This window comes from Podarcis bocagei (assembly GCF_964188305.1).
Source record: "Podarcis bocagei genome assembly, chromosome: W".
NCBI lineage: Eukaryota > Metazoa > Chordata > Lepidosauria > Squamata > Lacertidae > Podarcis > Podarcis bocagei.
The window spans coordinates 15,739,671-15,766,016 of NC_138131.1; the positions used below are offsets into that span (position 1 = coordinate 15,739,671).

General features: G+C 47.2%; 1 protein-coding gene across 1 annotated transcript in view; it reads left to right on the plus strand.

The window, feature by feature from the left end:
- Positions 1-367: 367 nt before the first annotated feature.
- Positions 368-26,346, plus strand: part of LOC308578047 (inositol polyphosphate 5-phosphatase OCRL-like) — a gene marked incomplete at its 5' end in the record, with an annotated part of 87,119 nt that continues 61,140 nt past the window's right edge. Inside the window, 7 exon segments of the mRNA XM_081178333.1 lie at positions 368-373; positions 842-951; positions 5,021-5,156; positions 5,893-6,003; positions 7,192-7,357; positions 8,212-8,447; positions 8,842-8,865. Coding sequence (XP_081034459.1) covers positions 368-373; positions 842-951; positions 5,021-5,156; positions 5,893-6,003; positions 7,192-7,357; positions 8,212-8,447; positions 8,842-8,865 — 789 coding nt within the window.

A 26,346-nucleotide genomic window follows, 5' to 3' on the forward strand; every position in this document is an offset into this window, starting at 1 on the left:
CCTTCGCTCTCCATTTCCTTTCTCCCCTGTACCTCTGCTCCTGAGCCCCTGACAATATAACATTGCATATTGTAGGTATGGCTAAACTGTGGTCTGCCAGATGTTATTGAGCTGCAGTTCCTGTTGGCTCCAGCCATCATGGCCAGTAATCAGGGATGATGGGAATTGTAGTTCTGCAGCATTGTGAGGGCCACGTGTCTGCTGCTCCTGAGTTAGAGGATTTTCCTGTCGTGTGATGAAGCAAAGTAATTTAAGATGACATGGGGCAAAAATGCACAAGCATCCTGTACCTTTAATAATTGTGTATAAGATAGGATTTCAGCAGGTATACCCCCTTTTTTTGCACTTGGCTAACCTACTAGTAGGGATGCGGGTGGCACTGTGGGTTAAACCGCAGAGCCTAGGGCTTGCCGATCAGAAGGTCGGCGGTTCGAATCCCTGCGACGGAGTGAGCTCCCCTTGCTCAGTCCCTGCTCCTGCCAACGTAGCAGTTCGAAAGCATGTCAAAGTGCAAATAGATAAATAGGTACTGCTCCGGCGGGAAGGTAAACGCCGTTTCTGTGTGCTGCTCTGGTTCGCCAGAAGTGGCTTAGTCATGCTGGCCACATGACCCGGAAGCTGTACGCCGGCTCCCTCGGCCAATAAAGCGAGATGAGCGCCACAACCCCAGAGTCGGTCACGACTGGACCTAATGGTCAGGGGTCCCTTTACCTTTAACCTTTAACCTACTAGTACTTCCCCTTGGTCTTCCAGCACAATAGTGGCTGTTAATAGACTCCATTGTCAGGCAACAGGGGGTCTTTTGCTTCTCTGCTGATAAGCGATTTCTTTTTGGCTTTAGCTAAACATTCAGCGTACCCAAAAGACAGCTTTTGCTGATTTCACAAAGGGAGAGATCAAGGTCATCCCGACGTACAAATTCGACTCTAAAACAGATCGCTGGGACTCCAGGTAAGCGCCTGCTTGATAGTTAAGCCTTTGTAAGTAAGTCCTCTAAATCATTCTTCTGCAAGGCTTGTTTGTTTTTCCTAGTCTGCTGAGATGCTAGTAGTGTCCTGCCTTTCCATCCTCTTGAGCAGGCTAGTAAAAAATATATATTTTAAAAATGGCTTTCTGCTAAGCAAGCTGGTGGAGGAGGGATAGAGTTGAGGGCTGGATGGACTTCCTTTCCTCTGCAGCCAGAATGGACACCAAGCAAAGGAGGGAGAGAGAGATCCAGCTCTCCTTCGCCTGCTCACTTTGCTTGCATGGAATTCCAGGTTGCCAAAGGCTGCTAGGCGAGTTGTGAAATGCAAGGCTGTGATATGTTGTCTTCCTCAACCCACCCCTGCTCAAAGTCTCTGTTTTGGCTCCTTTCCCACAAGCAGCCTTTCCCCCACATTTGTCCTGATAACCAGCATCCTCTGTTTCATGGTGTGTATAACCGATGTTGCAGTTCCTTGAAAGGTGCAGCAGGCTGAATGAGAATCCTGTTTGTGTCAAGGAAGTCTGGGAATTAGACTTGGTGCTCTCTCAAAATGAGTCTGCCAGGGCATAAGAACATGAGAGCAGCCCTGCTGGATCAGGCCATTGGTCCATCTGGCCCAGCATCCTGTCCTTACATTGGCCAATGAGATGCCTCTTGGGGAGCCCACAAACAGGACCTGAGTGCAACAGCACGCTCCCCTCCTCCAAGCCATACTGCTTCTCTTGGTGGAGTATGTTCTGTGGCCATTATGGCTAGTAGCCACTGAGCCTCACCATCCATGATTTGGCATATTCTTGTGGTTCTTGACAACTGTCAGAAGCCACCTAGGCCTGCTAGTTTAATTTCTCTTGCTGTGGTACTGGGGAAATCAAAAGGACAGGCGGAACATGTAGTGACGAAGCCGGAAAACGGCAGGCTCCTTTGGGCAGCATTTCAGGTGCCAGAAAGGGTATTTTTACATTTCTTGAAGCTTGGATCACTGAAAAAATAGTGTCTGAACAAGAATAACAGGGCCCATGGAAAGAAGCATATATTACACTTATACCGAAAACTGTGTCTGAAAAGACACAACTTAAGAACTACCGACCCATATCCCTGTTAAATGTGGATTACAAAATATTTGCTGACATTTTGGCTAAAAGGCTAAAAAAAGTACTAGGGGAAGAGATACACAAGGACCAAGCTGGCTTTCTCCCAGGCAGACACTTGTCTGACAACACAAGGAATATAATTAACATTGTGGAGAAGTTGCAAGAGGACATTAACACTAAAGCAGTTTTAATCTTTGTGGACGCCGAGAAAGCCTTTGATAATATTTCTTGGAGCTTTATGAAGAAAAATCTTCAGGGGATGGGGGTCGGTCAAGAGTTTGAAAATGGTATAAGTGCAATTTATTCAGAACAAAAGGCTAAACTAATAGTTAACAATGTGGTGACAGAGGAATTTAAGATAGAGAAAGGGACATGACAAGGCTGCCCAATTTCCCCATTACTTTTTATTTCGGTCCCGGAGATTCTGCTAAATATGATTAGAAGGGACCATTTGATTAAAGGTATAATGGTCGGAGCTAAACAATACAAACTGAAAGCCTTTGCAGATGACTTAGTATTGACATTACAGGAGCCAGAATCTAGTACTAAAAGAGTATTAGAACTGATTCAAGAGTTTGGTCATGTGGCAGGATTTAAGTTGAATAAGTTAAAAACTAAAGTCCTTGAGAAAAATTTAACAACGACTGAGAAAGAGAGATTTCAGAATGAGACAGGTTTAACAGTGGTTAAGAAGGTGAAATACTTGGGGATTAATATGACAGCTAAAAATGGGAACTTATTTAAAGACAATTATGAAAAATGTTGGTCGGAGGTCAAAAAGGATTTAGAAATATGGTCAAATCTGAAGCTTTCCTTGTTGGGTCGAATTGCTGTTATAAAGATGAATGTATTGCCAAGAATGTTGTTTCTGTTCCAATCATTACAAATTTTAGACAAGATGGACTGTTTCAAGAAGTGGCAGAGAGACATTTCTAGATTCGTCTGGCAGGGCAAGAAGCCCAGAATAAAATTTAAAATACTAACTGATGCAAAAGAAAGAGGGGGGTTTGCCCTGCCAGACCTTAAACTCTATTATGAATCAGCAGCTTTCTGCTTCTTGAGAACACAGACATTTTGGACTTAGAAGGCTTCAATAATGTTTTTGGGTGGCATGCATACTTGTGGTACGGCAAGGTTGAAGCGCATAAAGCATTTAAAAACCATATTGTCAGGAAAGCACTGTTTAATGTCTGGACAAGGTATAAAGACTTGAAAATAAAACCCCAAGGTGGTTGTCACCAATGGAGGCAAAGGCCCAGAAAAGGCCCAATATGGAGGCCAAATGGCCAAAATATTGGGAGATTTTGGAGCAAGAAGGAGACAAATTGAAATTGCAGAGCTTTGAGAAACTAAAAGATAGAGTGCGAGATTGGCTTCATTATTACCAAATAAGAGAGGTATATAATTTGGATTAAAAAAATGGCTTCCAGGTGGAAAAATCAAAGTTGGAAACAGAATTGTTAGATCCCAAAACTAATATACTTTCAAGAATGTATAACTTGCTGTTAAAATGGAACACTCAGGATGAAACGGTTAAATCTGCTATGATTAAATGGGCACAAGATGTTGGGCATAACATTATGTTTGCTGACTGGGAACAGTTGTGGAACACTGGTATGAAATTTACGGCATGTAATGCCTTAAGAGAGAATATTATGAAAATGATATATAGGTGGTACATGACACCAGTCAAGCTTGCAAAAATCTATCATTTGCCCGATAATAAATGTTGGAAATGTAAAGAAACTGAAGGTACATTCTTTCACCTTTGGTGGACGTGCCCAAAGATTAAGGCTTTCTGGGAGATGATCTATAATGAAATGAAAAAGGTATTTAAATATACCTTCCTGAAGAAACCAGAGGCCTTCCTCTTGGGCATGGTCGGCCAATTGGTGCCAAAGAAGGACAGAACTTTTTTTATGTATGCAACAACAGCAGCAAGAATATTGATTGCAAAGTATTGGAAGACACAAGATTTACCCACACTGGAAGAATGGCAGATGAAGGTGATGGACTACATGGAACTGGCAGAAATGACTGGCAGAATCCGAGATCAGGGAGAAGAGGTGGTGGAAGAAGACTGGAAGAAATTTAAAGACTACTTGCAGAAATACTGTAAAATCAATGAATGTTAAAGGGATGTTGGATTGAAAATAAGTGGTATTGGTAAAAAGATTAACAAGAATATGTAAATACGGATTGACAATGGTTGAAAATATATAGTTATAATAGGTTAATATATTGAGTAAAGATAAATGATAGAGGGTAAGGATTTGCTGAATTAACCATGTGAACTGGAATACAAAAAAGGGGTGTGTGAGGAGGTCAGGAAACAAGTAAATGAAATATAAGACATGGAAATATTGATTTCTTTTTAACTTTTTTTTTACTTTCTATGTATTTTGTCTTTGTATTTTTGTATCTCTTTTTCTTTTATTATTGTTATTCTTTTTTATTTCTTATTTTTAATTTTGTAACCTTTTATTGTCTGCAAAATTTCAATAAATATCTTTTTTTTATATATAAAAAAAGAATAACAGGGCCCATTGCTTTTGGGAAGGATCATAATTTGGTGGTGTGCCATATGCTTTGTATGCAGAGTCTCAAGTTGAAAGGCACCTCCACCTGAAAAAGGATTGGGCCACAGAGAGCTGCTGCCAGCCAGAGTAGACTTAATTAATTATTTGTGGGGTTGGAAGGGATCATGAGGGTCATCTAGTCCCACCCCCTGCAATGTAGGAATCAAAACTAGGGTAGGTCAGAAATTCATTCTGACCTGGTAGAAGGCAGCTTTTTATTTCCTAACAACTCTCTCCATGAGGCAAAATGCCTGCACACATCTCCAGCTGTTGACCGTGGTCAAGATCACAGGCCGTGTGTGGAGCCAAAGTTTGACTGTGTGAGCCTTGTGTGTTGCCTCAGCCAGTCGAACAGTCCTGGTGTCTCTCCTGCCTCCTTGCAGTGGGAAGTGCCATGTGCCAGCATGGTGTGATCCAATCCTCTGGAGAGGAGGCAGCATGAATCAGCTCAGCTACCGAAGCCACATGGAATTGAAAAGGAGCGACCACAAGCCCGTCAGCTCCCTCTTCCTCACAGGGGTAACACCTGCCCTGGCCAGGGCTATCGTCTATTCAGGGTTTTTAGCTGCCTGCTATGTAGCACCTCCTCGAATCTGGGCAGGCCCTGACCAACAGCCAGGCCCATTTCCACAGAGCTCCTCCTTGGCAAATGACTTCTGGTGCAAGGAGTGGGCAGGTTTTGGCTCTGTTAAATCCCTAGGCTTCCATTCTCCACTCTTCTGAGTACACGCTGCTCCTGCAGGCATGGCAGACCACATGGGCTGAACTGTATACCTTAACCGTTGGCTCCATTCATGCAATGGAGCTTCTGTGGTACTTAGCTTGGAGCATTTGGCTTCAGCCCATTGGCTCTGGAAGTCACAGCCGCTGCCATCCTGGGGAAGCTCTCAGAGTTACAGTGGTGTGGTGTAGTGGTTAAGAGCGGTAGTCATGTAATCTGGGAAACCGGGTTCGTGTCTCCGCTCCTCCACATGCAGCTGCTGGGTGACCTTGGGCCAGTCACACTTCTGTGAAGTCTCTCAGCCCCACTCACCTCACAGAGTGTTTGTTGTGGGGGAGGAAGGGAAAGGAGAATGTTAGCCGCTTTGAGACTCCTTAAAGGGAGTGAAAGGCGGGATATCAAATCCAAACTCTTCTTCTTCTTCTTCTCTTTCAGGGCTGGGAACAGGGGGGTGCATCAGGCCTTTCTGCTCTTAACTCATGCCCCCCCTTTAGTCCATAGCCCCAACAAATGTGCTCTGCCCCCCCCCCATAGGTGAAGGTTGTGGATGACCGACGGTACCGGAAAGTGTTTGAGGATATTGTTCAGTTGATGGACAGGATGGAGAATGAATTCCTTCCCTCCCTGGAGGGAGGTAAAGACGAATAGGATCCTCTCCAGCCCCTTAAAGAGGGTTTGCTGCAAAAAGACCAGGGGGGAAAGAAGCCTGCTTTATAGCATGTCAGGCCCTTGGCCCATCTAGCTCAGTCTTGTTTATACTGTCTCCGAGTGGTTCCCCAGGATTTCCGGGGGATCTCTCCCAGCCCTACCTGGAGATGCTGGGGATAGAACCTAGGACCTTTGCATGCAAGGCAGATGCCCTTCCACTGAGTGGCAGCCTCTTCCTCTTCCTCGCAGGCAAATACTCCAGGGGTAGCCAGCGTGGTGCCCTCCAGATGCTGGACTACAACTCCCATCATCCCCAGCCAACATGGCCAGTGGCAATGGGAAGTTGCAAGTGTGGGAACGTTCAGGGATGAGGAGAGGATATATTGTCTGATTATATCCTTATCTAACTTGTGTTAACAAGTTCCCCAATTTCAGCAGAGTAAAACATTCCCCTTTATTTTAAGTTTGCAACGGCAGCGTTTGCTCAGGCTCGCTAAAGCCTCTGTAATAACTATTCTGGTAATTTCCCCATATTCCCTCATAAAATAGAAGAGACGACACAGTCTTTTACAAAAGTATAAAAAGAGTTTACTCACATTCTGTTCACAATCAGATCCCAGAAGGCAGACTTAGCTTAATGAAGTAACATATACTTGGAATCTATCTCTTAAGAAGACAGTCCCTTTGTCCTCTCTTGGCTGGGAGCCAAGAGGGCTTCTTTGACTCAGTAGATGTTGCTTCTTCGATGCATGTGGTGAAAGAAAGAAGGAAGAGAGAGATGGCTGCCCTGCCCTGTGCTTTTATCATTGCCTGCACAGGTGAGGCCACACCCACCTCTAGTCACATGTAGAGGAAATCTGTCCCAGCCCAGAGGGAAACAGGAAGTTTACCTGCTGACTGGACAAACATCCCTCCCCATGTCTAAACATGTTCACTCTAGGAATGTTGTACTTGACTGCTCTTGTGTTTCACATCCCACAGCAAGTGCAGCAATATCTGGAGAGCCCCACATGGACACTCAAGAACAAATGTGGCCACTGTGAGGTGGCGTTTGGACCTGTTGCATGTGCAGCCCCCTAAATGAGAGCCCGGGGCCAAGGACAAAGTTCCCCCTGGAGCACGTTTCCTTACCATCTGCTGAAGGCAAGCACTCTCTCTCTCCCCCCCCCCCATTTTGCTCTGCAGTTTTCGTTTGAGAATGTGAAGTTCCGGCAGCTGCAGAAGGAGAGGTTCCAGATCACAAACAATGGGCAGGTCACCCTCCATTTCTCCTTTATCCCCAAGCTCAGTGACAGCCAGTATTGTAAGCCATGGCTTTGCGCTGAGCCCTGTGAGGGATACTTTGAGCCCAGTGAGTCTCTCTCTGGAATCATAGAACTGTAGAGTTGGAAAGGGACCCCAAGGGTCATCTAGGGAAGGCTTTTGTTTCCTTTTCATCCCCCCTTTTCTCCTCCTCTTCCCAACCCTCCTCCCTCAAACCTTGGGAGTTTTGTAGAGCAGGGGAGGCTTAACATTTGTGGGCTACATTACCCCATGCTCAAGCCTCCAAGGGCCACACATCAAAGCAGGTGAGCCCAAAGTGTAAAAGTGTGTGACCAGCTTTAAACAAACACACACACACAAATGAATTGAAGCCCAAAAATGCTGAAGGGTCCCAAAAAACCTTTTGGCATTGCAGGGAACCAGTGAGAGCAGTCCGTCAAAAAATAACGTTTTGTTTTTTTTTAAAAAAAGCCTATTTTTACGTTGTGGAGGCACAAAAATATATTGGGGATCATATAGAACTAGCCAAACTTTTTAAAACTCAGTGAAATGTAAACTAAAAAAGAAAGTTTCATGGGGGCGCAAAAATCCTTTAGGAGGCAAATAAGTGCTTTCCCTTTTTATATTCTTTTGTTAGGATCACTTTCTCTTACCCCCCAGTATCCTGTCACCATCTTTTGTGCAGCTGCTGCTTTGGAGGAATAGAGAGGAAAGTGGGGTGGGGGTGGGAATTGAGTAGCTTCTTTTCCTAATTCTTGAAGTTAAGGTTTCCCCCATACACCTGTGAGAACAGGATGCTGCACTACATGGGCCATTGGCCTGATCCAGCAGGCTCCTAGTGTGTCCTTCTGTTCAATTATTCACTATCTTAACTTTTAATTTACAGACAAGCAAACTTGGCTGTGCCAAAGAGTGTATCTACCTGACCTCCTCCCGTTTTAGGTGAGACGGGGGACATTTCCCTGGATGTGTACGTCAGCAAGGACTCTGTGACGCTTCTCAAATCAGGAGAAGATAAGATTGAGGATATCTTTGTCCTTCACCTTGACCGTGGCAAGGACTATTTCCTCACCATCAGTGGGAGCTGCCAATCAAGCTGCTTCAGGACCTCCTTGGAAGCCTTGTGCTGGATGAGGCAGCCGATTCACGAAGTTCCCGTCACCAAACTTATTGACCTGGTAGGGAAAGGGGTTGATTTACCTGGCAGGTTCATTTGCTGAATGTCTAACCTTCCCACTCTGTTTGCCTGCTTGAAAAACAGTTGCTCTTCCACTCAGAAATGTGTGGGCTGCGGGTCCTTTGCTGCATTCAGCTTCAGCTTCTGTAGCTGTGCATTCACTTCCTGTGTGCTGTTCATGTCCTTTGTTTGCGGTGACTGAGTCATCCCAAGTTCTTGTCTTCCCACCTGCCCTTTCGCAGGGCCACTAAATCGTGTGCATTTCCCTGCCATCTGCCCAGATACTGTTCAGCCAATGGGCTGTTTCTTTCTCTTCTCAGGGCCTGTGCCATTAACACACTTTGTTGTCTTTTCCCCACTTTTCTTTTGCTCTTGCCTTCCTCCTCGGATCTCAGGGAGAAGACAGCTTCCTAGAAAAGGTAACAGTTGGTTTGATATCCTCTAGATGTTCTTGTTCTTTCCTTTCCTGGAAGCGAAAGGAAAGTCCAATGCTGTAAAGAAAAATATTGCATAGGAACCTGGAATGTAAGAACCATGAACCTTGGTAAGTTGGATGTGGTCAAAAATGAGATGGCAAGAATAAATATTGACATCCTGGGCATCAGTGAACTAAAATGGATGGGAATGGGCGAATTCAGTTCGGATGACCATCATATCTACTACTGTGGGCAAGAATCCCGTAAAAGAAATGGAGTGGCCCTCATAGTCAACAAAAGAGTGGCGAAAGCTGTACTGGGATGCAATCTCAAAAATGATAGAATGATCTCGATACAAATCCAAGGCAGACCTTTTAACATCACAGCAATCCAAGTTTATGCACCAACCACTGGTGCTGAAGAAACTGAAATTGACCAATTCTATGAAGACTTACAACACCTTATAGAAATGACACCAAAGAAGGATGTTCTTCTCATTATAGGGGATTGGAATGCTAAAGTAGGGAGTCAAGAGATAAAAGAAACAACTGGCAAGTTTGGCCTTGGAGTTCAAAACGAAGCAGGGCAAAGGCTAATAGAGTTCTGCCAAGAGAACAAGCTGGTCATCACAAACACGCTTTTCCAACAACACAAGAGACGACTCTACACATGGACATCACCAGATGGGCGGCATCGAAATCAGATTGATTATATTCTCTGTCATAGGCTTTATGCTGTCAAGCCGGCATAGATAAAACTCTGGGCTCATGGCCAGTTCCAATCTATTTGATTTATTGACAAAGTTCAAAAGTACATCTCCTGTGTTTCAAATCACATCCGACCCTTCCGGCACAGTTTCCGCGTCTGCTTTCTTTTTCCGTTTTTTTACCCAACATGCAAGTCTGCGGAAACCACGCCCCTGACTCCCTCTGTTTACAGAATGACTGGTTCCAGGCTCATCCTCCTCCCTCCCTGCCTCTGGCTCGCTGTCAGACGACAGACTGCTAATGATCTCTTTTGGCTTTCTATAAGTGCTGGTTTCTCCCCTTAAATCTTTCCCCGTTTGCCTCTCCCTGACATCCACCCCCTCCTCAAAGGCCCCTTCCAGCTCAGGAGACCCGACTGTACCCATATCTCTTTCCTCTGGGGTGGTAGGGGAGAAGCCAGCAAAACTACCCTCTTCCTCATCCGTCTCTTTGAACACCCCCCTCCAACCCCCAATTCCTGGTGTTCCCCAGTCTACGCCTTCATCTTCTTCCTCCTCCTCGTCCGATGCTGGGAAACCTTCGAATTCCTCTTCGTCATCTGTTGTTTTGAACACCTGTTGAAAGGACCTACCCTTGCTTTTGGGTTTGTCAGGGGGAAAACTGTGGAACTCCTCCACCAGTTCCTTGTCGGAAATACTGTCTTCCGGGACTCAGGTATTCTCTGATGTCAGGGCCCCTTCCCAAGCCACCAAATATTCCAAATTCCCCCCTCTCCAACGAGAGTCCAGTATTTCCGTAACCTCGTTGCACTGCTCCCTTTCCTCCATTTCGGGTGGTGGGCCTTCCCCTTCCCCACTACCCTGCCTCCTTCCCCCCTCCCTGTAGGGGAACAGCAGTGACCTGTGGAACACCGGGTGGATTCTCATACTCTCTGGCAACCTGAGCTTAAACGCCACCGGATTTATTTGTTGGATAACCTCAAAGGGCCCTACCTTCCTGGGATTGAGTTTCTTGCAGCCCCCTTTCCAAGGCAATCCTTGCGTGGACAACCACACCTTGTCCCCAACCCTGATAACCTCCCCCGATGTTTGTTGGCTTCCTTCTTGTATAACTCCTTAGCCCTTTCCAAATTCAACTGCAGCTGTCTGTGGATCACTTCCATCTCCTCCACAAACTGTTTGGCAGCGGGAACACTCCACGACTCCTCCCCCCTCCTGGGGAAAGCCCTAGGATGACGCCCATGATTGGCAAAGAACGGAGTCATCCCAGTGGATACATTCTCCGCGTTATTGTAAGCAAACTCTGCCAGGGCTAGTTTGTCCACCCAATCGTTCTGTTTCTGACTTACATAACACCGCAAAGACTGCTGTAAAACAGCATTCGCCCTCTCCGCTTGCCCATTGGTCTCGAGGTGCCTAGCCGTCGTAAAGCTCACTTCCACCTGGAGCAGCCCCATGAGTTTGCGCCAAAATCGTGAGGTAAATTGAGCCCCCCGGTCCGAAACCACCCGTGCAGGTACCCAATGCAACCTAAACACATGCTCTACAAACAATTTGGCTGTTTCTTCCGCCGTCACTGCGTGCGAACGGGGCACGAAATGGCACATTTTTATTTTTAAAAAAATATTTTTTATTGTATTTTTTCCAGATAAAGATATACAGTCAGATATACAAAGAAACAAGAACAACAAGAAAAGAAGAAAAAGAAAAATGGATCATTTCCAAGCTTTTTTCAATCTTCTACCGGACTTCCCCATATCTCCCTCACCATGCATTCTTGACAATAAAATTATCAGCAAATTGTAACCTTGTTTCATGCGTTTCTTTTGTACTTTCAAATCACTGCATTTTAAGTTTAAATTACTTATTATCAATTTACTCTAAGGACAAATATAATGTTATTTTAAACATTTAAACATTAGCCCTTTCCTTAATATTACTTAGTTTCATATATCATCCGCTCTCATTGCTGGAGCTAACCTTTCCAAATCATGTGAATTCTTATAATTCATATAACTTATAAAATTTTTGCAAATAGTTCTTAATTTTTTTCCAATCCTCCTTGATTGTTTCTTCTCCCAACTCTCGGATCCTGGCAGTCATCTCAGCCAGCTCCATATAGTCCATCAGTTGCGTTTGCCACTCTTCCAGTGTGGGTAAATCTTGAGTCTTCCAATATTTTGCGATAAGGATTCTTGCTGCTGTAGTTGCGTACATAAAAAACGTTCTGTCCTTCTTTACCACCTTTTGGCCGACAATGCCCAAGAGGAAGGCCTCTGGTTTCTTAGGGAAGGTGTACTTAAACACCTTTTTTAACTCATTATAAATCATTTCCCAGAAGGCCTTCACTTTTGGACAAGTCCACCATAGGTGAAAGAATGTCCCTTCAGCCTCCTTACATTTCCAACATTTATTATCAGACAAATGATATATCTTAGCAAGCTTGACTGGGGTCATGTACCACCTGTATATCATTTTCATAATGTTTTCTTTCAAGGCATTACATGCCGTAAATTTCATACTGGTGGTCCATAACTTTTCCCAGTCTTCAAACATAATGTTGTACCCAATATCTTGAGCCCATTTTACCATGGCTGATTTAACTATCTCATCCTGGGTGTTCCATTTAAGCAGCAAGTTGTACATTCTTGATAATAACTTAGTCTTTGGTTCTAACAGTTCTGTCTCTAGTTTCGATTTTTCCACCTGGAATCCTGTTTTTTATCCAACTTAAACACCTCCTGAATTTGAGCATAATGAAACCAATCTTGCACCTTATTCTTTAGTTTTTCATAGCTCTGTAACCTCCAGTTTTCTCCAATTTTTTCTACTATTTCCCCATATTTCGGCCAGCCGGCCTCCATATTGGGTTTTTTCCGGGCCTTAGCCTCCACTGGTGATAACCACCTCGGTGTCTTACTTTCTAATAAGTCTTTATATTTTGTCCAGACCATGAATATTGCTTTTCTGACAATATGGTTTTTGAACATTTTGTGTGTTTTTACCTTGTCATACCACAAATATGCATGCCATCCTAACGAATTATTAAAACCTTCCAGATCTAGGACATCAGTGTTCTCTAACAACATCCAATCTTTCATCCAGCAGAAGGCTGCAGCTTCATAATATAACCTTAAGTCAATGGCACATTTTGGTCAGGAGATCCACCACCACCATGACTGCGGTCTTACCCTTACATCTGGGCAGATCAGTGATAAAATCCACCCCACCACCTCCCATGGCTTCCCTGGTGTGGGCAACGGTTCCAGCAACCCCGCTGGTGCCGCCCTTTCCCCTTTGGCCCTCTGGCATGTGTCGCACCCTCGCACATATTCCTTTACATCCTCTCTCACCCTTGGCCACCAAAATTCCCGTGTGGCCAGTAGCATGGTATTATGCTGTCCAAAATGCCCTGCTGTGCAGCTGCCGTGGAGTTGCTTGAGAATTCTGCCCCGAAGGTTTTCTCCTGGAACATACAAGGCCCCTTTATGGTACAGTAGCCCCCCTTTCACTTCAAACCCCCCCTTGGCACCCCCTTTTTCTCTTAACTCCCCCATTTTTTGTCTGGCAAAGACATCTTCTCTGAGCAGTTGCATCAGTTCGTCGTCCTTGACTAACGTCCCCCCGCACATCCATTTGCTCTCAGGGAACATCAGTCTTGCCACTGGAGGACCTTCCCCCATCATATACTCGGGTTTCCGAAAGAGCGCATCCGCCCTTGCATTCTGCTCTCCCGGCACATATTGGATCTTGAAGTTGAAGTTGGCAAAGAACTCTGCCCATCTTATCTGTTTCTGGCACAACATCCGCGCCGTACGCCAGTACTCCAAATTTTTGTGGTCAGTGCACACCAAAATTTGGTGCTTTGCCCCAACCAGGAAGTGCTTCCATTGTTTGAAAGCAGCCACGATCGAAAGCAATTCCTTATCATAGATAGTGTAGTTCTGCTCCGATTTGTTCAGCTTCCGCGAAAATAAGGCACACGGTCGCCACTCCGCCTTTCGATCTGGCTGCAGCAGCACCGCCCCTATCGTCCGATCCGACGCAACTGTCTCCACCCGTAGTGGTTGAGCAGGGTTGACGTGGATCAGTTGCTCCTCCGAAGCGAAAGCCCTCTTAAGCTTCTCAAACCCCTCTTGGGCCACCTGCGTCCACTGAAACCTCTTCTTGACACTGGAACAGTCCGTTATGGGCGCCGTCAATTCTGCGAAATTTTTTATGAATTTCCTGTAGAAATTGCTGAAACCCAGGAAACGCTGAACATCTTTCCTGGTTTTGGGACTCTCCCATTCCACCACCGCTTTCACTTTCTCCGGATCCATGGCCAACCCCTGGTCCGACAGTCGGTACCCCAGGAATTTGACTTCCTTTGCGTGGAATTGACATTTCTCCAGCTTGACCCACAAGCGGTGCTCCTTGAGTTTGCTCAGTACCTGACGTACGTCCTTCACGTGCTGTTGTTCGTCTTCTGAGTACACAAGCAAGTCATCCAAAAAGCAAACACAGTTCTTGTAGAGCAAAGGTCCTAGTACGTGGTGCATGAAGGCTTGGAAACAGTGACTTCCACACTGTAAACCGAAGGGCATGACTAAATACTCAAACGCCCCCATGAACATGGTGGTCTTCCACTCATCCCCCTCTCGTACTCGGATAATAATAATAATAATAATAATAATAATAATAAATTTTATTTATATCCCGCCCTCCCCAGCCGAAGCTGGGCTCAGGGCGGCTAACAACAATCAAAATAGTTCAACATTCTAAAACATTCATTATAAAATTAATTAAATCAAATTAAAATCAAATTAATGGCAACCATCAAGCAAAATTTTGTGCAGATTGCCAGAGGAGGGGGTCAGGCTGCGCCCTGACAAAAGGCCTGGTGGAACAGCTCTGTCTTGCAGGCCCTGCGGAAGGATGTCAGGTCCTGCAGGGCCCTAGTCTCTTGTGACAGAGCGTTCCACCAGATTGGAGCCGCGGCCGAGAAGGCCCTGGCTCTAGTTGAGGCCAGCCTAACCTCTCTGAGGCCTGGGATCTTTAGGGTGTTTTTATTTGCAGACCGTAAATTTCTCTGTGGGACATACCAGGAGAGGCGGTCCCGTAGGTACGAGGGTCCTAGGCCGTATAGGGCTTTAAAGGTTAAAACCAGCACCTTAAACCTGATCCTGTACTCCACCAGGAGCCAGTGCAGCTGGTACAGCACCGGATGGATATGATCTCGCAGCGAAGACCCCGTAAGGAGTCTCGCCGCGGCATTCTGCACCCGCTGGAGTTTCTGGGTCAGTCTCAAGGGCAGCCCCACGTAGAGCGAGTTACAATAATCCAGTCTGGAGGTGACCGTCGCATGGATCACAGTGGCTAGGTCAGGGCGAGAGAGATAAGGAGCCAACTGCTTAGCTTGGCGGAGATGAAAAAATGCCGCCTTTGTTATAGCTGTAATCTGCGCCTCCATAGAGAGGGAGGTATCGAAGATTACACCCAAACTCTTCACGGATGATGCTGGCACTAATTGCGCCCCCGCTAGAGATGGGAGTTGCCTCTCCAATCCCATATCGCTCCGTCCCAGCCAGAGGACCTCTGTCTTCGAAGGATTTAACTTCAACTGGCTCCCACGTAACCATCCAGCCACAGCTTCCAGACATCTGGTCAGTGTATCTGGGGCCGAGTCAGGATGGCCATCCATCAACAGATAGAGTTGGGTGTCATCGGCATACTGATGGCAACCCAGCCCAAAACTCCGGACAAGCTGGGCGAGGGGGCGCATAAAGATGTTAAAAAGCATCGGGGAGAGAATCGCACCCTGAGGCACTCCACACACCAAGGAGTGGCGCGATGACAATTCCCCCCCAAGCGCCGCCCTCTGTCCCCGACCGGAGAGAAACGAGCGCAGCCATTGAAGGACTGTGCCCTGGATCCCCACGTCGGCAAGGCGGTGGTCCAGGAGTTCGTGATCGACCATGTCGAAGGCTGCTGACAGGTCTAGAAGAATCAGCAGCCCCGACCCGCCTCGATCCAGCTGCCTGCGGAGATCATCTGTTAGGGCGACCAGAGCCGTCTCAGTCCCATGACCAGCGCGGAAGCCGGACTGGAATGGGTCGAGAGCAGATGTTTCATCCAGAAACCTACCAAGCTGTTCAGCAACCACTCTCTCAATCACCTTACCCAGGAATGGTAGATTTGAAACCGGGCGGTAATTGGATAGATCTAAAGGATCTAATGATGTTTTCTTTAAGAGCGGACGCACCACTGCCTCCTTCAGTTCCCCTAGGAATATCCCAGTGCCAAGGGACAAATTGATGATATCACCCAGGGGGGCCCGCACCTCGTCTGGACACGCTCTAATCAGCCAGGACGGGCACGGGTCAAGAGGACAAGTGGTGGGCTTTCCAGCTTGGAGGAGTCTGTCCACATCGGCTGGGGATATCCGGTCAAAGTGGTCCAATACTGGACCCGAGGACAGTCGAGGGGCCTCCAGTTCCTTCATTGTATCCAAATTGGCAGGGAGGTCATGGCGGAGCAACAGGACCTTCTCCGCAAAAGAGCTCGCAAATGCCTCGCAGCTGTGTGTTGAATTGTTATTTAAATTTGGCTGTCCTTCGAGGGACGTTAAAGACCTAATTATACTAAATAATTGCGCCGGGCGAGAGCTAGCGGAGGCAATGGAGGCCGAGAAGTAGGACTTCTTAGCGGCCTTCACTGCCATCTAGTAGGTTTTCATAAAAACCCTATAAGATGTTCTTGAAGCTCCGTCACGGGCACCCCGCCATACTCTCTCTAGCCATCTGAGGTCCCGCTTCATTTTCCGAAGCTCCTCGGTAAACCAGGGAGCCCGGTTTCTGCGGGGTCGCAGAGGGCGCCTAGGTGCGATCTCATCGATGGCTGCCAGGAGCTGGATATTCCAGCCCTCAACAAGCTCAGTCAATGAGTCGCCAGGGGGAGCAAGGTCCCGCAAGGCCTGACGGAATCTATCAGGGTCCATCAGCCTCCGCGGGCGAGCCCAAATTGGCTCGCCACCTAAGCAGGGTGGGGGTGGAAAATCAATCCTGGCTTTCAGTGCGTAGTGATCAGACCATGGCACCTTCATCGAGGGAGACATGATCACATCTATACCGGCGCCAAAGATCAAATCCAGCGTGTGGCCTGCTTGATGTGTGGGGTCCGAAACAAACTGGGAGAGCCCTAGTGTCGCCATGGAAGACACCAGGTCCAGAGCCTGTGAGGAGGGAGTGGCATCAGCATGGATGTTGAAGTCCCCCAGTACCAATAGGTTGGGGAACTCCAAGGCCCAGCCGGCCACCGCCTCCAAGAGGCCTGACAGGGTGGCTGCTGGTGTGCTAGGTGGCCGGTACACCAGCCAGACAGCCAAGCTATCCTCGGAGCCCCACACTAGGCCAACACATTCAATGCCGGGGATCGATGGAGATGGTAGAGCCCTGAAAGAACAGTCTTCTCAGATTAATAATGCCACCCCTCCCCCCCGGCCCACAGTCCACGACTGGTGGAGGACGGAGAAACCCGGGGGCGCCATCTCTCGTAAGGTAACAGTTTCCCCTTCGCGCACCCAGGTCTCCGTCACACAAGCCAGGTCAACCCCCTGCGAGGTGAAGAAGTCTCGCAGGGTGGCGGTTTTTTTGCCTATAGACCTGGCATTGCACAACACCAGTGACGGAGGTGAGTAATCCTTGCTCACCCTACCTTCGTCCCTCGGGATGGGGCGCAGATTGGAAGGGGTACGAGCATATCCATATCTCGATCCCCTTCGCCTATGACATCTGCCCCCACCGCCGTACCTCCCTCGCCCCACTATGGTAGCAATCCCAAGCCTCAAACCAACCTCCATTTACAGAATAGAAAACAAATCAAATCAAAAACAATTGTACCAACACAACAAATCCCCACCCCACTCAATAGCTAACCCCAAACCAAAATAAAACGGAACAAAATAGAAATACATCAATAAAAACCACCGTTCACGGTGGTACAACAAAGTAAAAAGTAAAAACCCCTATAAAACATTTTAAAATATATAAAAACATTTTAAACATTTGCCGCGGCAACACCAGTGTCCTTAAAACAGTAGCGGTGGCGAGTGTGGGCCCCGCCCCCTAGGCCTGGAGGAGTGTGCCTACAGGAGGGAGCAGCCTTCCTCAACCCCCACGGTGCAGCAGCAGCAGTGGTGTCCTGGTGCCTCATGAGGCCTCTTAAGACAGGAGAGTCCTCCTGGGCAGCAGAACGCAGCAGTCCCTGTGAGTCCTTTCAGGCCCTGCCCCGGGCCAGGTGGTGAGTGGCAGGAAGGAGCAGGGCCCTCAGACACCCACACAGGAGAGTCCTCCTGGGCAGCAGAGTGCAGCAGTCCCTGTGAGTCCTTTCAGGCCCTGCCCCGGGCCAGATGGTGAGTGGCAGGAAGGAGCAGGGCCCTCAGACACCCACACAGGAGAGTCCTCCTGGGCAGCAGACGCAGCAGTCCCTGTGAGTCCTTCAGGCCCCGCCCCGGGCCAGATGGTGAGTGGCAGGAAGGAGCAGGGCCCTCAGACACCCACACAGGAGAGTGTAAGCCCCCCGGAGGTCCAGTTTGGTGAAAATCTTCCCCTTCCGCACCCGTGCCAAAACGTCGTCGATCCTCGGCATTGGGAAAGCCACCGGTTCCGTCAGGCTGTTCAGGGTTCTAAAGTCCACCACAAGTCTCCGTTCTTTAGTCGACTTCTTGCCCACGAAGAACCCTGGGCTCCCCCCTGCCGCCTTGGACTCCCGGATGAACCCCCTTCTTAGGTTTTTCCTCAATAAACTCCTTTAGGTCCTTGAGCTCTCCCTCCGACATGGAATAGGTTTTCCCCACCGGCAACGTGGCCCCCGGGGCCAGGTTGATCTGACAGTCATATGGTCGATATGGCGGCAATGCATCCACCTCTTTCTCGCTGAACACCTCCTGTAGATCCCTGTAACACGACGGAATCTCGCTCGTCCCCGCTCTGCATGCTGCTGCCCTCCTGCCCTCACTTTGTCGAGGTAGCCCTTGAGCCAGGCAGTTCCCCATGCAGTGCGTCGAACCGAACGTCAGGGACCGTTGGTGCCAGGAAACCACCGGATCGTGCAACGCCAACCAGCTCATGTCCAATATCATAGGCGGACCCGCCAGTGTGGCCACGTGAAAGGCGATGACCTCTGAGTGGGTAGTCACACGCATTTGAATTGGAGGTGTTCGATGCGTCACTTCACCTCCCAGCAGTTCTCTTCCATCAATTGTGGTCACTTGCAGCGGAAAATCCAGAGGCCTCAGGTTTAGTTGGTGCTGCGCAGCAAACTCCTTGCTAAAAAAGGACGCTGACGCACCAGAATCAACGAGCGCCAACTCCTCCACCGTCTGTCCATTTGGGAGTTCTAGGACCACCTTCAACATTATGCTTGCTTTGGGGTGCCCAAGCCGAGGACTTTCTGTGTTGCTCCCACCTGGCTGTTGCCCCGGTTCACCACCAGCCAGGCTTCTTCGTTTCCCGAAGGCTGGAGCTCCTATGCCTCTGCCTGCTGGGTGGCCCCCACCATTCCCTGCCAGTTACAATGCTCTGGACACACTCTGGCAAAGTGCCCTGTTTTCTGACACACAAAACATCTTTTTGCCGCTTGCCAGTCTTTTTTCTCCTTCCCGCCAGACCGTTGGGCTTTCAAACTCTCCCGCGCCTGGGCTGTGCCTATTTCCATGGGCTCCGGCTCTTGTTGACGTTCTGAGGCAGCTGCAGGCATCTCAAGAATGCGGTCACCATGGAAACTCCGCTCTCTGCCTTGCTTCCTTTCCCGCCATCTGGCTTCTTGTCTCAAACCCACCCCAAGAGCAGCCTTTGTTAATTCATCCATATTTTTATGTCGTGGCCCCCTTGCAAGCTCGTCCTTAATTTCTGGGTTAAGTCCATTTTTAAACAACGCTTGTACAGGTTCAGTCTCTAAATCCCAACCCAGTTTCTGCACGAGCATAGCAAATTCTGACCAGTAACTGCGTACCGTGGATTTGCCTTGTTTCAAAGCCAGCAGCTCCTCCTGCGTTTTGTCAATTAAACTTTGATCTGCATAGATAAAGTCCATAGCTTGCCAAAATTTGGCCTCATTTCTGAGGGCTTCATTCCCCGAGGCTATTAATGGCCTGATCCAGCTTCTAGCCTCTCCCGCCAGGTGTCTAATGATGTGAGCAACTCTCTGGGCATCGTTCCCAAACTTGGCTGATTCAAGCTCTAAAAAATATCGCATCTTGGTCTTGAAATCCAAGTAACTTTCTGGATCCCCATGGAACCATTCCACCCACACTGGCTTGCCCCCATCTGCCAATAGCCCACCTGGGGTTCCTCTCTGAGCAGCCCTGGCTTCCTCCAGATGGCTCTGCAGGTCGGCCGATCTTTGTTTCAGAGCGACATTTCGCTTTTTCTGCTCCAACACCTCCTTTTCCATTCTGAGGCTTATTCCTTATTTCACCAGCTTTCCAGCAGCAATTTGAGACGCGGCAAGCTGTCATAGGCTTTATGCTGTCAAGCCGGCATAGATAAAACTCTGGGCTCACAGCCAGTTCCAATCTATTTGATTTATTGACAAAGTTCAAAAGTACATCTCCTGTGTTTCAAATCACGTCCGACCCTTCTGGCACAGTTGCCGCGTCTGCTTTCTTTTTCCTTTTTTTTACCCAACATGCAAGTCTGCAGAAACCACGCACCTGAGTCCCTCTGTTTACAGAATGACTGGTTCTAGGCTCATCCTCCTCCCTCCCTGCCTCTGGCTCGCTGTCAGACGACAGACTGCTAATGATCTCTTTCGGCTCTCTATAAGTGCTGGCTTCTCCCCTTAAATCTTTCCCCGTTTGCCTCTCCCTGACATTCTCTGCAGCCAAAGATGGAGAAGCTCTATACAGTCAGCAAAAACAAGACCTGGAGCTGACTGTGGCTCAGATCATCAGCTTCTTATAGCAAAATTCAAGCTTAAACTGAAGAAAGTAGGAAAAACCACTGGGCCGGTAAGATACAATCTAAGTCAAATCCCTTATGAATACACAGTGGAAGTGAGGAACAGGTTTAAGGATTTAGATTTGGTGGACAGAGTGCCTGAAGAACTATGGATGGAGGCTCGTAACATTATACAGGAGGCAGCAACTAAAACCATCCCAATGAAAAGGAAATGCAAGAAAGCAAAGTGGCTGTCCAACGAGGCCTTACAAATAGCGGGGGAGAGAAGGCAAGCAAAATGCGAGGGAGATAGTGAAAGATACAGGAAATTGAATGCAGATTTCCAAAAAAATAGCAAGGAGAGACAAGAAGGCCTTCTTAAACGAGCAATGCAAAGAAATAGAGGAAAACAATAGAATGGGAAAAACCAGAGATCTGTTCAAGAAAATTGGAGATATGAAAGGAACATTTCGTACAAAGATTACCATAATAAGAGACAAAAGTGGAAAGGACCTAACAGAAGCAGAAGACATCAAGAAGAGGTGGCAAGAATACACAGAGGAATTATACCAGAAAGATATGGATGTCTCGTACACCCCAGGTAGTGTGGTTGCTGACCTTGAGCCAGACATCCTGGAGAGTGAAGTCAAATGGGCCTTAGAAAGCACTGCAAATAACAAGGCCAGTGGAAGCGATGATATTCCAGCTGAACTATTTAAAATTTTAAAAGATGATGCTATTAAGGTGCTACACTCAATATGCCAGCAAATTTGGAAAACTCAGCAGTGGCCAGAGGATTGGAGAAGATGAGTCTACATCCCAATCCCAAAGAAGGGCAGTGCCAAAGAATGCTCCAACTACCGCACAATTGCACTCATTTCACACGCTAGCAAGGTTATGCTTAAAATTCTACAAGGCAGGCTTAAGCAGTATGTGGACCGAGAACTCCCAGAAGTGCAAGCTGGATTTCGAAGGGGCAGAGGAACCAGAGACTAAATTTCAAACATGTGCTTGATTATGGAGAAAGCTAGAGAGTTCCAGAAAGACATCTACTTCTGTTTCATTGACTATGCAAAAGCCTTTGACTGTGTTGACCACAGCAAACTATGGCAAGTTCTTAAAGAAATGGGAGTGCGTGATCACCTCATCTATCTCTTGAGAAATCTCTATGTGGGGGAAGAAGCTGTTAGTTTGATTAGCTCCGGCCCATCTGGAGCTGATACAGCAGAGTGTAGTTCCGCAGACGAAAGGATAAGTAGGTATCGTGCTACATGATAATTTTATTTCTCAACTATACCGAGAACACACAAACGTACATTTTGCCTCTGTGAGAGCAGAGAGCAACTCTCTCTCAACAAAGAAACGACAGAACAAAGCAAACAGGAAACCAGTGTACGTCACATCCAGTCTCCCTTTCCCGTGGGAATCCAACAGTAACTTGAACTGTGGAATGTAAACATTGTCTTGTGACATGCATTTGCTGCTCAGTGAGGGAAATAGAAACCAACAGAAGCTACAGTTAGAACTGGATATGGAACAACTGACTGGTTCAAAATTGGGAAAGGAGTACGGCAAGGCTGTATATTGTCTCCCTGCTTATTTAACTTATATGCAGAATTCATCATGCGAAAGGCTGGGCTGGATGAATCCCAAGCCGGAATTAAGATCGCCGGAAGAAATATCAACAACCTCAGATATGCAGATGACACAACCTTGATGGCAGAAAGTGAGGAGGAATTAAAGAACCTTTAAATGAGGGTGAAAGAGGAGAGCGCACACTTCCGGCCAGCGCCAGCGATTAATGGCGGATTCCCCTCCGAGCTCCGGAGGGAGTCTGCTCCGCGAGTTTGGGTCTGACCGCTACAGCGAAGCGGGGACCCACAAAAATCACAGGCGCAGAAGCCTGTGAGCAAGGAGACTCGGCGGGCACTTTTGCGCCCCCCCAAACCGCGAAGGAGCCTTTTTAAAGGCTCCGGAACGGCAGCGGGTGTGTGGCGCGGTGCTGAAAGTCATCACCCAAGCCCGTGGAGCAAAGCCACGTCGCCATTGTCAGAGAGCGCTGATTCCTTCCTGAAATTTGGACTGAAAATAACTACCCGTGAGTAGGATTTAAAGATCTATTGGAATTTAAAGTTAATTTAAAGACGATTTGGCCGGAAATGGGAAAGGCATAAAATAAGGAAGTCTGCCTTTCCGGACTGCAGAAAGTTCAAAGCAAAGAAAGTGCAAAGCTGTAATTTGAGAAGGACTATTTGGATAACGAGTAAACTTGACGAAGATTGACGGAAGAAATATCAACAACCTCAGATATGCAGATGACACAACCTTGATGGCAGAAAGTGAAGAGGAATTAAAGAACCTTTTAATGAGGGTGAAAGAGGAGAGCGCAAAATAAGGTCTGAAGCTCAACATCAAAAAAACGAAGATCATGGCCACTGGGCCCATCACCTCCTGGCAAATAGAAGGGGAAGAAATGGAGGCAGTGAGAGATTTTACCTTCTTGGGCTCCATGATCAGTGCAGATGGTGACAGCAGTCACGAAATTAAAAGACGCCTGCTCCTTGGGAGAAAGGCGATGGCAAACCTAGACAACATCTTAAAAAGCAGAGACATCACCTTGCCAACAAAGGTCCGTATAGTAAAAGCCATGGTTTTCCCAATAGTGATGTATGGAAGTGAGAGCTGGACCATAAAGAAGGCTGATCGCCGAAGAATTGATGCTTTTGAATTATGGTGCTGGAGGAGACTCTTGAGAGTCCCATGGACTGCAAGAAGATCAAACCTCTCCATTCTGAAGGAAATCAGCCCTGAGCGCTCACTGGAAGGACAGATCGTGAAGCTGAGGCTCCAATACTTTGGCCACCTCATGAGAAGAGAAGACTCCCTGGAAAAGACCCTGATGTTGGGAAAGATGGAGGGCACAAGGAGAAGGGGACGACAGAGAATGAGATGGTTGGATGGTGTTCTTGAAGCTGCCAGCATGAATTTGATCAAACTGCGGGAGGCAGTGGAGGACAGAAGTGCCTGGCGTGCTCTGGTCCATGGGGTCACGAAGAGTCGGACACGACTAAACGACTAAACAACAACAAAACTTGACATTAGAATTGAAACCCCCCTCTTGCATGCAGGAGCAGAGGGGGAGGAAGGTGGACTTTTGATACCTGCATGAAAAGGAACTATTGGAAAAACTTTATCCGCTGTTTCAAAGCCCTGGGAACGGACTGCCTGGATAGGGAAGCCGAATAGAGAACTGTCACTTTGTTAAAGGAAATTCTTTGGAATTGATATTTAACTCGACTTTGTGAAAGATACATAATTACTGGACTGTTAAGTTTTTGAAACAAACCTGGGAACTGTTATAGTAGACCCTTTTGGAGATGTTGGGGACTTTATTAAAGAGACAGTTTGTTGCAAAAGTTTTGGAGATCTCTCCCCCAGAGGATCCTGTTGAAACAGTTGCAAAGTGGACTACAATAGCTAAGTCATTGGAAACTTCCACTTGAAAACAATCTACAGACGTGGGAACGACCTTGGCTGGGAATGAGAGTGTTATGGCAGATGAGAGAACTACTAGATCCGGTAAACAATATAAGATTAAAACGTCACACCAGCGAAGGGCTTCGGTCTCAGGCACAGTAACAGCTGCAGCTGGACAGACAAAAACAATAATTATGTCATCTGACCCTGTGGCACAAGCTCTCTGCAAAATAAATGAGTCTTTGGAATTTCTGACAAAACAAGGTGCGGAATCTAGTAAACAACTGGCAGAGGTCTCAGCAAAACTTGATTTGAATACGAAAAGCATTAATGAACTGGGGAAGAAGGTGAATTCAAACACACAGACTATCGAAAAATTACTAGAAGAATCAGCCACAACTTGAAAGATTGCAGAAGAAGCTAAGGCTACTGCAGATGTTACCCAGGAAAAGATATCACCAGTCTATAAAAAGTTAGAAGATCATGAGTTGGCTTTGTCTATGCTTGAATTACAAAGAAAAGAGAGAAATTTGAGAATAAGAGCGGTGCCTGAAAGTGAGAAGGATAACTTGGTGGACTTCCTTACAAAAGAATTTTTGGACTTTTGGCAACAGGAGCTAGAGAAGGAAGAATTTAAGATAGTGGCTGCTTTTAGATTGGGCAGAAGACAAAATAATAATAATAATAATATATTTATTGTCATTGCCCCCTCCGGGGACAACGAAATTACTTGGCTGCTCCATCCACCCAGGTAGGGCACTCCACACAAAATCAAATCAACTATAAAAACACTAATTAAAACAATACAGTATAAAACAGCAAGGAAGGTTAGATGACTTTCAAAGTCCAGGCTTCCCATTCAGGGCCGAGATCGCTCTGGGGAAGAAGCTGTTCTTAAGACGGCTTGTTCTTGTCTTCATCGTCCTGTATCTCCGTCCCGATGACAGGAGCTCGAAGAGACAGTGACCAGGATGCGATGGATCTTTTACTATGTCCAGTGCCTTCCTATGGCACCTTGTGGCATAAATCTGCTCTAAGGTGGAGAGTGGGCAGCCAACAATGCTCTCTGCTGCCTTAACAACTCTGCACAACCCCAACCTGTCCCGGGTAGTACAGCTTCCGTACCACACACATAAGCCATAAGTGAGCACGCTCTCAATGACACAGTGATAGAAGGCAAGCAGCAGTTTCTGCGGAAGATGGTTTTTCCTTAGAATTCTCAAAAAGTACAGTCTCTGCTGCGCCTTCTTCACAAGCCCCCTTGTGTTGACACTCCAGGACAGATCCTCTTGTAATTCAATACCCAAAAATCTGAACGTTGTTACCCTCTCCACACAGACCCCATCAATCAAAAGTGGCTGGACATTGCTCTTCTGTCTCCTGAAGTCCACCACAAGCTCCTTTGTCTTCCTTGTATTTATGAGCAAGTTGTTAGCTCTGCACCACTCTGTCAGCCGCTCCACCTCATCTCTATAGTCCGTTTCACCCTCCCTTTCAGAGATGAGCCCAATCACGGTTGTGTCATCTGCAAATTTGACAACCCTATTACTAGGGTGAGCAGCGACACAATCGTACGTGTAGAGAATATAAAGGAGCGGACTGAGTACGCATCCCTGTGGTGTTCCTGTGTTAGTCCTAAGCATACTAGAGGTATAAGGGCCCAACCGAACCCTCTGGGGGCGGTCTGACAAAAAGTCCAATATCCACCCACAAAGTGATAACGGAAGCCCCAGATCTTCCAGTTTAGACTTCAGACGTTGTGGTAGAATGGTATTAAATGCCGAGCTGAAATCTAAAAAAAGCAGTCTGGCATAACCCCCCCGCTGCTCCAAATGTGCAAGAACGGCATGGAGGGCAATCGCCACAGCGTCCTCTGTCGATCTTTTCATTTTATAAGCAAATTGGAATGTGTCCAGTCCCTCTGGTAGGCAGGCAATGACATAATTTCGTACCAGCTTTTCAAAGCACTTCATGATTATAGGTGTGAGTGCTACTGGACGAAAGTCATTCAGATCTTCCGGGTTAGATTTTTTTGCTATTGGAACGATAGTAGAGGACTTTAGGCAGGATGGAACAATAGCCTGGGCTAGAGATCGATTTAAGATCCCAGTGAAAACTCCTGCTAGTTGATCTGCACAGTCTCTCAATACCCTTCCAGCTACCCCATCTGGCCCTGTGGCCTTCCTTGGGTTGATTCCCTTCAACACCTTCCTCATCTCTTCTTTTTCCACAGAGAGTACTACATTCCTTTGTACTGATGATGGTGATGGTGGTGATGGTGGCAAGGCCTTCACAGGGAGTGGTGGTGGTGGTGGTAAAGCCTCAGCAGGTGTTGCTGCAGGTGTTACTTCAAAACGGGCAAAAAAGGCATTCAAATCCTCT